Below are 14,684 nucleotides of genomic sequence, written 5' to 3'. Positions count from 1 at the left end.
GCAGACTTCTCTCTGAATGAAGATCCTGACACGGGGTTTGATCTCACGGCCCTGAAATCATGACCTGATCTAAAACCAAGAGCCAGATGCTTAACCAACTGAACCACTCAGGTGTTCGTCAGGTTTCCATCTTTAAAGCAATTAATTTTATGTTGGAGGAGGAAGGGGAGCAAATAATAGTATAATTTACCAACTATGGAGTGTGTGTGAGTGTGTGCATGAGTGTATGTGTGGGAGTGTATTTGACATTGGAGGAAGGGGAGTAGAATGGAGTTGGATGGGGGGATGGGGGTAAAGACAGGCCTTGAAAGTTCCAGAGGGGAAAACTATGGAGAAAATGCACTGCAGGATCAGCATAATTCAGAAGCAGGCAGATGCCGGGATGTAAGGGAAGAAAGATGTAGGGCGAATGGGTTTTCATGAGCTTGCCCCTCAGGCTCTCAGTCAGGGCACACCTTGAGGCAGAGGTCCTCACTTGGACAGGACACTGTCCTGTCCATCAGAGGACACTGATGCTTCAAGTTTCTATAACTCCTCACAGCACAAGGTTACTGGAGGCAGGGAGGTCTATCTCAGTGATGAACCTGTTTCTTTCCCTTTCTGCCAAGATCAGGAGCTGGGAATGGGAATCAAGAGGGAGGATAAAATCTGGAGTAAGGAAGAGGACCCCTTGTTTTTGTTTATGTGTTGATCAGTTGGTTTCTGTGAACATGTTCCGTAGAAAATTTACTGGTTCCTTTCTTTCCCCTTCTATTCCTTAAGCCATAGTTGGATACCATGGAGTTACCAATATGCTTTTCCCAAACATAAGCCCTGTCAGCACAATTGCATGTTTGCTGTGCTGAGTGGAAAATTTCTAATAATATGTCTGAACATATGCAGGAATATTAGTTTCTGGGCTTTGAAACAATCATTGCTGGAGGGTTTCCTACCTATATAGGGCATTTACGATAAATCGTCTTACTTTTGCTTGGCTCACATTCTCAGAGGCTACACAATGAACCCTTTTATTGTATTAGACTACTTCTATAGCTTCATTGCTCACACCTTCTCCCCTTTTAAATCTGTGGGATTTTTTTCCCTTTAAATATTTTTTTTTTCAAGAACTCCAGGATTTATCACTGCTTTTGGTCTTAATTTTATTCATTACAAGTATTGAGCACTCACCAGGTTATTTCTTGGTAACAATAGTGCCTGCTGTGTAGATTTTTAAAAATATTTTATTTATTTATTCATGAGAGACATGGAAAGAGAGGCAGAAACATAGGCAGAGGGAGAAGTAGGCTCCCTGCAAGGAGCCTGATGCAGGACTCAATCCCCCCCGGGATCACAACTGAGCCAAAGGCAGACGCTCAACCACTGAGCCACCAGGTGCTCCTGGGATTTTAAATCACATATGTAGGGAGTGAAGAGAATTGTCCAAAGCCAAGGGCTGAGCTGGGATTTGAATTCAGATATAAGTGACTCTGATGCCCACGATCTTTGTCCAGAAGATAGGAACATTGCCTCTAATCCCATTACTTCAAGTAACACATGACATCTGTCCTTCCCATCAGTGTTTGGTTTGCTTTGTCGTGGCCATGCCTCATATCTTGAATTTTCATTTAATCCAGTCTCAGTCTGTTATAATCCTTTTTGCTAACCGTTTGTGGTAGCTGTATGATAACCCATTAATTTTATGTATTACAACGTCCTCAAGAAATTTTCCAGTGTTGGACATTTATATTGATTCATCATGACTTCCTTGTGAATGATGATAATTAGCACGCTTAGTTTTTATATTTTGAAATATATGCTTAAGATGGAGCCATTTGAGTGTGATTGTGAGGTCAGATTCTATGAATGCTTGAGAGCATTCTTAACACGTGTGGTGAAAATATTTTTCAGCATAGTCATACTGTTTTCATTGTAAGTAGTAGAGGCCTCATTTTAAGGGTGGGCTGGCATTTTGTGAAATGACAGAATTTCCCCGCAGGTTAAATGATTAGGTACCATGTTTCCAGATTTTGTGTGTAGTTTAAAATAGATTCTTGGCCATCACCCAAAAGAGAGTCGTGAGGACAGTGACCTCCATTATCTGCTCCTTTCCCCATCCCTTTAAAAGTGCAGAACCTTTCAAAAATGTAAAAATGATCTTTGTACAGTTTATTCTATAGTAAATGAAAAAAATCTGATGAATTCTGACCACTTCAAATAAACTTTAAGTCAATGGCAATTTGCCCCAATGTTGAAATGCCCAACGTCATCACCTAAATCAGCTCTGAGCCTTCATGACACATAGTGTTAGATGTACCTACCTCTGTGGTGAAGCCCAGAATTATTTTACTGTTGCTCAAGTCTGACTTATATACATACAGACATACAGCAGACCAATTTCTACGATCAATTCATGCAGTTGGATATTAATTTTTTTTTCCTGTCATTTCAACTGAGTTGGTTTATTTTGTTTGCTTTTGGTTTAATCTTCCATTAGGTGTTTGCCGAACTACTGTGAACACGGAGGATTCTGCTCACAGTCCTGGACTACCTTCTACTGTAACTGCAGTAACACGGGCTATACTGGTGCCACCTGCCACAACTGTGAGTAGTCACGATTTACCCACAGACTGGGCAAACATCCAGGAATACCAGTGTTAACTTCAGGATGCATTCAACACTGGGTGGACACTTTTTGTTCATTCGTTCAACATGTGCTTCTCAAAAGGCGGCTATATATGCCCAGCACTGTGGTGGCCCTTTGGGATAGATAGACGGACACAATCCATAGCCTCATGGAGTTTATGGCCTGTCAGGAACACAGACAAGAAATAGAATAAGTATTGGAGGCAGAAGTGAAACAATGTCCTTAGGTCGACAAAAGAGAGCTATTGAGTCAAATACATGGTCTAGATGGGCTCAGTTGTGCTGCTGTAATAAATAACATCTCAGGGGCCTTAAATAACCAGTGGTTGTGTCATGCCTGTGTTACATGCTCATCTCACATTGGCAGAGACTCCTCTTCCATTGTGTCCTCATTCTGTGATGCTGACAGAGGCTCCATCATCCAGGTTGCCATGGCAGAGACAAGCACAAGGAAGCGTGTATTCACTGTTGAAAGTTTCTGCCTTGAAGCGGCAAACATTATCTCCATTCACATTCTGTTAGCCAAATAGTGTCACAAGGACATGCCTGAATTCAAGAGGAGAGGAAGAACACTCTTGCCATGGGATCAAAGAGAATGGAACCAGCATATAGTGATTAAGGGCAGATGACTACATGCCAATGTTAAAGAGGCTAAAGCCTGGGTTAGAAGCTAGAAGCTAGAAGCCCTGGGTTGGTCTTTGTAGGAATGTGGGAGAAAAAGAAAAGCAAAAGAAAACTGAATTTCTAAGTGGTTTCATATGGATGGAGGGTACTGAAAATGAGAAGCAGGAAGAGAGGAAGCCAGGAATGAGGCAGGCTGGAGCACACAAGGAGTAAGAGGTGATGAGTAAAAAATAAATGAATATTATGAGCCCTGATTACTATAGTTTTATAGTCTCTGTGGGGTCACCAAACAAAAACACATGACAAAATCGAGGTTTTCCATTTAGGGAATTGTGTGTCAAACTGTGAAATGAACTCTAAGTATAATTTAGAAAGACATAATCTGACGGTGCTGGCTCTAGTTGTAAGAGATTTCGTTGAAAATTCTGTCTTTGGGCAGAGCCCCCGCGCAGTGGGGTTTTGGGGTCCGGGAGGCCGGCACCTGCACCTGGCGGACCTCTGGACACACCTGGCCCAGGGCCAGCAGGGGCTGTCACCAGCCGAGGTCACAGCAATAAATGGTGACTCCGCCAAAAAGAAAAAAAAAAAAGAAATTGACTTAAAAGGTAGACAGGTAGAAGAAGGACCTGCTAGAAAAAATGTAAGAACCAAACCAATGAGCTGTTGAGGACTACAGTGAGGTCCACCTGGGGCTGACCTCACCAGGGTTTCTTAAATTCCTACTATTGCTTGGGATGACATGTAAGTATTTGGAAAATGAATGGGAGATGCCAGCAGGGCTAAGATCAGACTGTGATCCAGGGTGGACATTGTCTACACTCTCATCTCTGAAGAGCTCTCAGTCCTTCTATGGGCCTTTCTGTGCCTTGCAAGGTAGTATTCGCCAGTGATACCAACAGAGGTGTCTAATCCAGAGAAGACATAGCCCAAAGTTCATTACTGTTGTTGGTTGCCTGTGGAAAAGAATAACACCACCTGGCTATCTAATCTAATCTAATCTAATCTAATCTAATCTAACCTAATCTAACTATGTCATTCAAATTTTTCTATTCAGAAATTTGGAACAGTGAAGTGAATGCCAGACTTAAAAGAGATTAGATTTAGATTTTACCTTGCTATTATACTTGAATAAATTTATGATTGTATCACTCCAGAGATCAATTCCATTACAGAACCTATAAGGAAATCTAATGAAATCTTGTGGGCCCTTTTAAGGCTAAAATTACATGTTTTGTTTAAGATTCCCAGTAAATACCAATCTATGTGTTGAGCCTTGTTCCAGAAATATCATCCTTAAATAGACCTGAACAATGTATACCTGCACAGAAACATTGCATGATATATACAGTACTGTCCAGGCTGCCATGTCAGTGTTCTTATAAGAAGCAAACAGAATAGCCACTAATGTAATAGTGAGGACCTTGAAGGAGATTATGGCCAAATCACATGACAACATGCCTATGATTTTTCAAACTGATTCTGTTCAATTTCTCCTACAGTAATTTAACACTATTTTGAGGAGTTCATCTCTATGGATACTCTTCTCCTTTAATTTTCTCCATCCATCAGGATAAAAATAGAATATTTCCAGCTTTTAAAAAAAAGTGTGAAGTTGAAAATCAATGGAGGTGAGGTGCTGATTTTTAAAGGAACGCTGTCAAAGCTGATGAGCAGGAGACCCAACACGTGAGGTCTTAAAAAAAATACCATTCTGTTTTATAACACCTTCTGATTCCCCTTGCTGTGAAATTTCTCAGTGCCTATACTGTAGGTCACAACATTATTAAACTCTCTTTTCCCTTCTGCACACCTAGCCAGGAGAAATCAGAGGTACTTGGGGGACTCTGAGGTCTGGCAAACACACCTGGTATACTTAGGTAATACAGGAATTTGTCTCCCTCTAACTCATTTCTCCCCTTCCCCAGTTAGATGAGGACCATTTTTTTTTAAATCAGATATGTAAATTGAGTGAATCCAAGGCATGCCTTCCTGCCTGCAAAGTGCATATGCCCTTGATGTGGGGCATCAGAGATGAGAGCTGCCAAAATACAGAATACAACACATAGGATATCCTTGGGTAGAACAAAACATACAAGTTCACAGCCTTAAAAAAAAAAAAAAATGGTTCACAGCCTTACTCTTGTGGAAGTGGCAGTGTCCTTGATGTGTTGCGGCATACTTCCTTGAAGCAATCATCCACAATCAGAACAGTAAATAACATCTTCAGATTTATAAGGCATTTATCATACTATTTAAGACTGATAATTTCTTGAATAGTCTTAGTCTTTTGTCTCTTCAAGCTCTTCAGGTTCTATTTATTTATTTATATTTTTTTCATAATGGGTGCTTCCAAGTGAATGTGAATCAACAGTGTTCAAGATACATAGGATTAACTTTCTTCTGTCCAGCATTTGTGGGTAAGAGATGAGTCTGGGTGAGGGGGAGAGTGTGTTGGACTCTAAGAAATAGCAAAATAGGAATTCCCAAAGTCTCTAGGCATAGTGGGTTGCTGTTAAAAGTAGATATGTCATCATTCCATTTCAATTTTCTTTCCTCCCTGCCTGATGACACATGAAGAACTTGGGTGGACAAGTTACATTACTTTTCAAACACACTTCACTCAAAACCACCTGTTCAAGAAGGAGGTGGTAAGCATGTGGACAATTCCTACCCAGTCTGGCAGCCTTCTCACATAAAGAGGAAATGTGAGACTCTCACTTATCCCGTAAACTGTCACTGAACACCATTATGTCATGTCTGTAAGGTTTTTTTGGTTAGGAATTTTCTTCTCTATGTTGTATCCTATTCTCCAGAGTAATAGCTGAAGGTATATCACAGTTTGCTGTCTACATAAGTCCTTTCAACCCAACCAATGATCAGAGCCTTCAGATGATCAGAGATGGTTCTTGATTTTATACAATGAGCAACGTTAGAAGGTTGTGCAGCAAAAGTCAGAATTCTAAGTATTTAGTCTATATCTTGGTCATGATATACCATAAGTCCAAGTTAATATTAAAAGAGGTTTTGATAATAGAATCTTAATGCATAGTCTATAACGTAAGGATAAAGTGAGATGGATATTATTATTTCCATTTTATAGATGAACACATTGAAGCCCAGAGAAGTTACACACCTTCCTCAAGTTCACATAACTAGTGGAGCTGGGACTTGAATGAGTGGAATCTGGCTACAGATAACTGTCTTATCTGCCAGACAGTTAAGCCCTGTATCTTTTTTTTTTTTTTGTAAGATTTATTGATTTAGGGACACCTGGGTGGCTCAGCAGTTGGGCACCTGCCTTCGGCTCAGGTTGTGATCCTGGGGTCCGAGATCAAGTCCCACATCAGGCTCCCTGTGAGGAGCTTGCTTCTCTCTCTGCCTGTGTCTCTGCCTCTCTCTCTCAGTCTGTGTCTCTCATGAATAAATAAATATTAAAAAAATATTTATTGATTTACTTTAGAGTGAGAACACCCGTGGGTGTGTGTCTGTGCCCTAGAGAGAAAGAGAGAGAGAGAGAGGGCTCACACACATGTTCACAAGCATGGGTGGGGGGACGGGTAGAGAGAGAGAATCTTCAAGTAGATTCTGTGCTCTGCCTGGAGCCCAATGTGGGGCTTGATCTCATACCCATGAGATCATGACCTGAGCCGAAACCAGGAGTCTGCCACCCAACCAAATGAGCTCCCCACACATCCGAACCCCTGTATCTTATTTCCTTTCTCAAACAAATAAGATATTTGCAAACCTCTCTATGGGAACTTAGTGATGAGACATCCATGACTTACTTCTTATTGCTTGAGGTACACTAAGCTATCATGATACTATAATTGAAAATGCAGTTCTAGAAGACCAAAAGATGAGGAAGTTTTTGTGTTATTGAATAATCACGCAATCATCATGGAAGAAAGTAGGATGGATTAGCACTTGAAAGATAGCTATATAAAAGAAAGAAAGAAAGATAGCTATAATAAAAATAAATATAAGAAATAGAGAGGCCTGTTGAAAACAGCAGATAGCCAAGAACCAAGACATGATGGTAAGAATATCTATGCTACATTTTGGAGCACTGTATATGTATCCCTGGCTCAAGAAAGGAAAAATAAATAGCTCTATGCATTCATTCCTGAAGCCCAAGTGATATTCCCATGAAGCACTTTTCCTTAGGGGAAATCTGAGCTCACTTCTCATTATAGCCAAAGCTTTTTATGTGCTATTGCAACATCTATAAATACTACTTTAATGACTACATAATAAATAGTCTACTTAATGACTTTATTCAAACGTTTTCTTTCGTTTTTTAAATATTTTATTTATTTGAGAGAAAGAATGAGCAAGAGTGAGAGAGAGAGAGAGAGAGAGAGAGAGAGAGAGAACACAGTGAGGGGAGGGGCAGAGGCAGAGGGAGAAGCAGACTCTTCCACTGAGCCAGGAAGCCTGATGCAGGGCTCTATCCCAGGACCCTGAGATAATGACCTGAGCCAAAGGCAGACTCTTTAACCAACTGAGTCACACAGGCGCTCCTTTCTTTCTTTCTTTCTTTCTTTCTTTCTTTCTTTCTTTCTTTCTTTCTTTCTTTCTTTCTTTCTTTCTTCTTCTTTTTCTTTTTTCCTTTCTTCCTTTCTTTCAGATTTTATTTATTTATTGAGAAAGAGAGCATAAGCAAGGGGGGAGGCAGAGGGAGAAGCAGACTCTCTGCTGAGCAGGGAGCCTGATGCAGGATTCTATCCTGAACCAAATGCAGACGCTCAATCGACTGAGCCACCCAGGTGTCCTATTCAAACATTGTCATCTACTTTTTTTTTTTTTTTTCTTTTTGGTGGGGAGGCGACATGTGTTGTTTCCAAATATTTATTATTGTAACCAACACTGTAGTGGTCACCTTTGCACTTAAATAATCTTTAAATCCTTCATGTTCTATTGTTTTCTTAGAATGCCTTAGTAATGACATTACTGAGTCAAAGATGATGAATAGTGTTAAGGATCTTGGTTCATATTTTCAGCTTGCTTTTCTAAAAGTCTTGCCAGTTTGTTTTCTGGTCACTGTTTTCTGGTATCTTCTTTTATCTTCTCTGCCACAAGTGTTTAGTATAACTTATAAAACTGTTAGACATGCATTTTTACCAAAACATTTGTTTATTGAGATGGAAATTATTATTGACCCTCATGATGAGTTCCAGATGAAGAAAAGGTGGATTTTGTTGTTGTTGTTGTTGTTGTTATTTTTAGGTGACTCATACAGTAAGATTGTCTCTGCAGAATTTTATTTCATCAAACAAGTACCTTGTGAAAGCACATCTGATGTCAGTAACTATGCATTTGATGATTCCTTCCACATTGAGTGGACTCAATAACTTACTTTTCATCTTCTCAATGTCTCCTATTGACTGGAATTGTCCTTGATCTTCTCACTATGTCTGATGACATTCACATGAGCCCTTCTCAAGATCTCTTCACCATTTCCCAGCCTGTGCTAATCTCTTTTTGCAGCATGGCATCTCTGACATCCTAACAATGCCTTTTAGCTCACTTTGCAGTTGGGCAAGAGGATGTCAGTTTTCCTCCTCTCCCAAGCCTGATATAGTGTTTCTCTCATTGAGCAGTCAATAGTCAGGTATTGATTAGGAGCATGTCAAGTTGTCTGGCTATCAGACTCTACACTAGTCATCACAGAGGGATAACAGTTTTGATGTTTTAGCAGTAGGTAAATGGTCCTCTAACTGTATGGTATTTCATTGTTGGAGTGACAGGTTGGAGAGGGTAGGGGATTTTGGTAATAAAAAGGTTTATTTAAAAACATTGCTTACAGGGACACCTGGGTGGCTCAGCAGTTGAGCGTTTGCCTTCAGCCCAGGGTGTGATCCTGGAGACTCGGATCGAGTCCCACATCGGGCTCCCTGCGTGGAGCCTGCTTCTCCTTCTGCCTGTGTCTCTGCCTTTCTCTCTCTGTGTCTCTCATGAATAAATAAACAAAATCTTAAAAACAAAACAAAACAAAAAACCACTGCTTACAGCTCTTAACTAAGAGCAGCTCATATCTTAATATTATCCTGTGGGTTGCTTATCAAGATCTAAAGAAAATTCATCTTCCTGCTTAACCCCCGATGCCTTCTGCAGATGTTCCTAGCTACAACTAGACACCTAAAGGAGAAGAAAAGAAAAATAACAGTAATGAATTGTTGAATCCACACCCTGCTTCATTTTATGACACTAACCACAGTCTTTTGTGTCATCATTATTTTTATTTATGCTAACTCTCCTACTGAGACTATAAACTTCTTTAGAGAAGGAACTCTGTCTTATTTATATTTGTAGTAAACATATCCAAGGAATTAGTAACATAAAAAGTGTATCATGTAATTGGTGAGACAGACAATGAAGTGGGAAAGGGTCACTCAACATGCCATTAGATGAAGACTCCATAAGGACGGAGTGGTGTTTGAATCTTTTCTGTGTCTCCATCCCCTTGTCTAATCCTGTACACATGGTGGAAATCAGCTGCTTGCTATATACACCAATAGATAAACGAGCTACATGCACACAGTAATGGTTAGTTACCTGGATAAGGGTACTGTCACTTTCCAGGGAGGTGAGAAAGTTTTCTCAGCAATTGACCTTGGAGTAGAGCCTTAGAGGATGAGAAAGTACAAGAGCAAGAAGGAAGAGTGAGCCACGTGTATAAAGGCAGAGAGGCATGGTCATGCAGCAAAGAGAGGACTATCCAATGCCTAGCATTGCTAGAATCTAAGGTGCAATGGGAAAAGATGGAAAGGGAGGAAATGCAACTAGAGAGAAGATGGGTGATCATTTCAGAAGGAGGTTGCTTCTCTGTTGAGCATTTAGGAAGGAGTCAGCCACATTTTGTTGGTTTTGCTTTCTATCCGGGGAATGACTTACTAATTTTACTTTGTTGTTGTCTGTGTTCTTCTTATTACATTTTTAAAAGGGAATTATAACTGTGATGGTTTTGTAGAGTACACACTGAAGTTGGAAGATGAGATGTGGGTGCAAGGAAGAGATACTGAATGCTCTTTGCAGTTGTGTGGACAGCAAAAAATGAGAGTCAGAGCAAGCTAGAAAGAAGGGACCTGACTTGAAAGGCATATCTAAAATTGGATCAAACAGACTTGAAGACAAATTGAATACAGCAGAAAGAAGGATGACTTTTAGCTTTTTAGCTAGGAAGCCTTCATGAATGAAGAATATAGTGACTAAGTCCCCAGGTCTTCCTGGGCTTGACAGTCTCTTGTCAAATCCAGACCCTACAACTTACAAGCTGTATAACCTAGGGCAAGTTATATGAGTTCTGTGTGCTTTTAATTCCTTATTTGTGATATGGGACTAATAATGGCATCCGCCTAATGGAAATATCATGAGGATTAAATAAAATAATCCTTCCGGAGTATTTAACCAGGTGCTTGTTCCATGTTCTCTGCTATTCGAACAGAGAGAGGAAAATATTCAGTGGATGCTGTTATCAGTTCAGCTTGGAGAACAGTGCCAGTCTGGAGAGGTGCTCACTGTGCTGAAGTAGCTGGAAATCCCTGAATGATGAGGAAGATCAGAACCATGAGGTGTGTAGTGGCTGAAGCTTTTGAAGTAGCTGAAGTCACTTGGTGTGACAGGCCAAGGGTGGAACCTACAAAGTAAACCATTTTAAAGGACTCAAGAAGAGATACAAGTGAGACACAACTGAAGGAATGGTGGAGAAAGAGAAAGGAAGCCTAAGGAAAGTGGTACCTTGAAAGGCAGAAGAGAAACCTTCCAAGAATAGGTTATAAACAAAAGTGTCTGAGTGAGAACCCCCAGATTACTTCATCATGGTGTTTGGTGATTGTTGAATGACTTATGGGTGTTTAGAAAGAAACCATTTATCTAGAGGCGATCTGTGACTGCAGAAGTATTGGAATGCACTGGGATTCGCTGTTCCAAGAAATTTGTGAATTGATGGCTATCACAGGTGTTGTCAGGATCCAAGGGATTCAGAGCCACTACCTGCCATTGAGAGGGTTTTAGTTTTCTTTAGGAGAAAAGACCATTATCTTTGCACTCATTAATAAATGAGTGACAGAAGCAGTATGGAAGGATGTAGGGTGATTGCTTCTCTGTGAAAAAAAGAGATCTGAGCAAACTGAGCTGGTGTGTGTGTGTGTGTGTGTGTGTGTGTGTGTAGTTCTCAAAGGATTAATCAGGCCTGTACAGAAGGGCCAAATATTAATAGAGAAGTCTTAGGAATGTGTTTCCAAAGGGAGAACTAAAGGAAGGATTTTGCTCTAAGGATTATCACTGAGGATGTTTGGGTTTGTCTCAAAGTACTAACACAGGGGCATGGGAATGATTATTTATTTAACTTCTTTTAAGTGCCATGAATTGTACTCTGTGGCTTACCCATGTCATCTCACTTTCTGAGGCCCCTTTAATTCTTAACTCTGATCTTGTTAGACTATGGCAATTCTTAAAAAGCCTGGGTCTTTAGATGTGCAGATCTCTTGACCAAATCTCTTTTTGGCCCAAGTGACCTTGTCAACTCCTGCTGGAAGCCTACCAAGAACTTTCCTGGTTGTTGTTCCATTTTGCTCCTTTAGTAGCCTTTCATACAGAATTTATTCCACCATATTAACATGGAAGTCTTGATTCTGATTTTCCTTACCAAATTGCCAATATTCTATGCATACTACTTTGTATAATATATGGCACATATGGGTGCCCAGTAGAGGATCAATGGATATAAACATCTTTTATGGCCAAATGCTTAAAGCCACAGAGCTAGAGGAAGTGGGATTTGAACCCAGTTCTAGATGGCTTGAAAGTACTTCCTCTTCACATTACAACATCTCTAAGTGGAAGAAAGAGCACTCTTAAATATTTTATCGAACATGGCAGGATTTAAAAACAAAATTGATACAAAGACTTCTTATCATAAAGGATTAGAAATCAAGGTTGCATGCTCACCTTGGATCGATTTTCTTCCTTTCAAACACATCTCAGTGATATAAGAGTTTCCCACAGTCATTTCCTACATGTTAATTTGTTCTGTTTGTTCTTTCCTTCCTCTTTTCTCCATCCCCCCCTTCGCCTCCCCTTCCCGTCATTAATTGAGGTTAAGTAAAACCAACTTCAAATACTTACGTTGGATTGACAATGTGCAAGAAATGTAATCACAAGTTGTGGCTTTATTCCAAATCCTTAGAAGCAACAAAAGATCCGAAATATGAAAGAATATAATTAACTGGAGATAATTTAATTGTTGATGTTGCCTTCATTTGGAGAACCATTGATATTTACTTTGAACACTGAGCAGGAACAACAACCATTTATTTTTAATGTATTTCAATCAACAGAAGACTAATTGCCATAGAAATGTAAAGCACTGGTATGTCCCATGAGTTGGAAGTAATCTGGACTGGATACATACATATTAAACTCAATATATGAAGACACATTTTCCATCTGTGCTTCAGCTTTGTATCCAGACAGATACAGATTGCATTTACAACTCTCTGGTCTTGGACATACTACTTAACTTTTTTCAGCCTTGGTTGCTTGATCTCTAAAATTTTACTAACTCATTCAAACAGCTATTGTGTGCGCTGCAGCTAAGGAATGAGCAACATCTAGCACCATATTTGCAATTTGGCATTTCCACATTACATGGTATCTATTATATATTTAAAATCATGTTTATGAAAGTTTTGGTATATTTTTCACATAAGAGACATTCAATAGTTTATCTGCCTAGGCTAATAAGTCATATGGCTATACGAACACCTTTTAGATTATAGGTTGCTAAACAGGTTCTGGCATAGATAGTTCATTAGCAGAACTGAGAAATCCCATGTCACTGAAAAAAAGCCCAAGCTGGGGCTCAAGAGACCAGAAGTTAGCTCTGTCTCTGCTACAAATGACCTTAGGCAAGTCACATACTTCATATAGCCCATATTCCTCAAGGGTAAGGTGTGGATTATATATGGATTATATGTAGTCACTAAGAAAGATTATTTTGATCTGCTCTGACAGCATGACTAAGGATGAGTGTGCTGGCTCTCTGTAGTGCATTGTTATCATTCTGTGCAGTTGCTATTTCTCATCTTAGCCATTTCCCATGTTCTAGCTCAGGATATTATTTATGTAGGTCATATAGCCCATCTCTTAAGTGTGGTTTAGAAAACACTAAGAACTCTTTTACAGTGTTACCTCAAAAAAATCTTTCAAAGTAAAACAAGTTAAAATGTGAAGGTGTAAGTGTCACACATATTGAAACTCTTGCATCCTGCTTTTGAAGCATGTGCTTGAATTGAACTGCTGTGTTTTTTATCAGGAGAGGATCAACTCAAAGAATAATAGTAAGAGTAAGGAATGAGAGAATGAGAGAGACAGCATGATCACTTAATATAGTTTACCAATTTTACTTTAAATGGTAGAGTGAAACTGGACTATCTAAGGTGTCATGAAACAAAGGACTTTTAGTGTGCTCAGCTTGAACCTTGCAAAAATATTTTGACTATGTAGAGATAAAATTTAGAAAATATTTCTTTATCCATTGAAATTCCATGACACAGGGGGGCCTGGGTGGCTCAATCAGTTAAGCAAGCAACTGCCTTCAGCTTGGGTCATGATTTCCAGATCCTGGGATCTAGCCCCAAGTCTGGGGGGGGGTCCCTGATCAGCAGAGTCTGCTTCTCTCTCTGCTTCTGCCCCTCTCCCCACTTGTGTTCTCTCTCTCTCTCTCTCTATTTCTCTCTCTCTTTCAAATTAAATAAATAAATAAATAAATAAATAAATAAATAAATAAATAAATAAAATCTTTAAAAATAAAATGCCAAAAAAATAAAAATAAAAATAAATAAAATTCCATGGCACAATAACACGATGACCTATGGCAAGTTATTTCACCAATTTGAGCCTCACTTGCACCATATACCAAGGGAATATAATAGAATCTGTTCCTTATTGCTCCTAGGATAAATTCATGAATCAATGCGCATGAAATCCCTTTGACAAGTATGATTCTAGCCCTGTCTTATAGGTTCTTTCTTCTTATATATTTGCATCATTTTGTTTCCACCACAACTTTGGTGAATGGTGACAAGGCAAGTATCCAGAAGAAGGACCCAAAATTCAGAGCAGTTTAGAATGCAGAGCCCAACAACATTCAATTAAAGACCCAAACAGGACTCAAACCTGGATATTCTTATTGTCTCTGACTTTATCAGTGTGTGTATCCCACAAAAAGTTCCTTGTCTACATTATGCTCTAGCCAAGGTAGGTTGTTGGTGGTGAAATTCTGGTGAAATTTCAAAATTTCTTACCTGTTTTCTAAAAGGAACTCCGAATGTATCACTTCTCAGCTTCAGATTCTTCAGTGGCTCTCCATTATCTTAATTATAAAATCCCCGCTTCTCAGCTCAGTAAGTATGGCTCTTCATCAACTGGAACCCTCA

General features: G+C 39.5%; 1 protein-coding gene across 2 annotated transcripts in view; it reads left to right on the top strand.

Annotated features, from left to right (window-relative positions):
* The window catches only part of CNTNAP5 (contactin associated protein family member 5), a 796,713-nt gene that overhangs the window by 466,222 nt on the left and 315,807 nt on the right, over positions 1-14,684 (top strand). For both annotated transcript variants that reach the window (XM_077861335.1, XM_077861336.1), the window contains exon 11: positions 2,474-2,580. In XM_077861335.1, the coding sequence (XP_077717461.1) occupies positions 2,474-2,580 (107 nt within the window). The remainder of the gene's footprint in view (positions 1-2,473; positions 2,581-14,684) is intronic.

This window comes from Canis aureus, chromosome 20 (genome assembly GCF_053574225.1).
Source record: "Canis aureus isolate CA01 chromosome 20, VMU_Caureus_v.1.0, whole genome shotgun sequence".
Lineage (NCBI taxonomy): Eukaryota > Metazoa > Chordata > Mammalia > Carnivora > Canidae > Canis > Canis aureus.
Note: the sequence above shows the minus strand (reverse complement) of the source record. Positions and strands in the feature narration are given on the sequence as shown.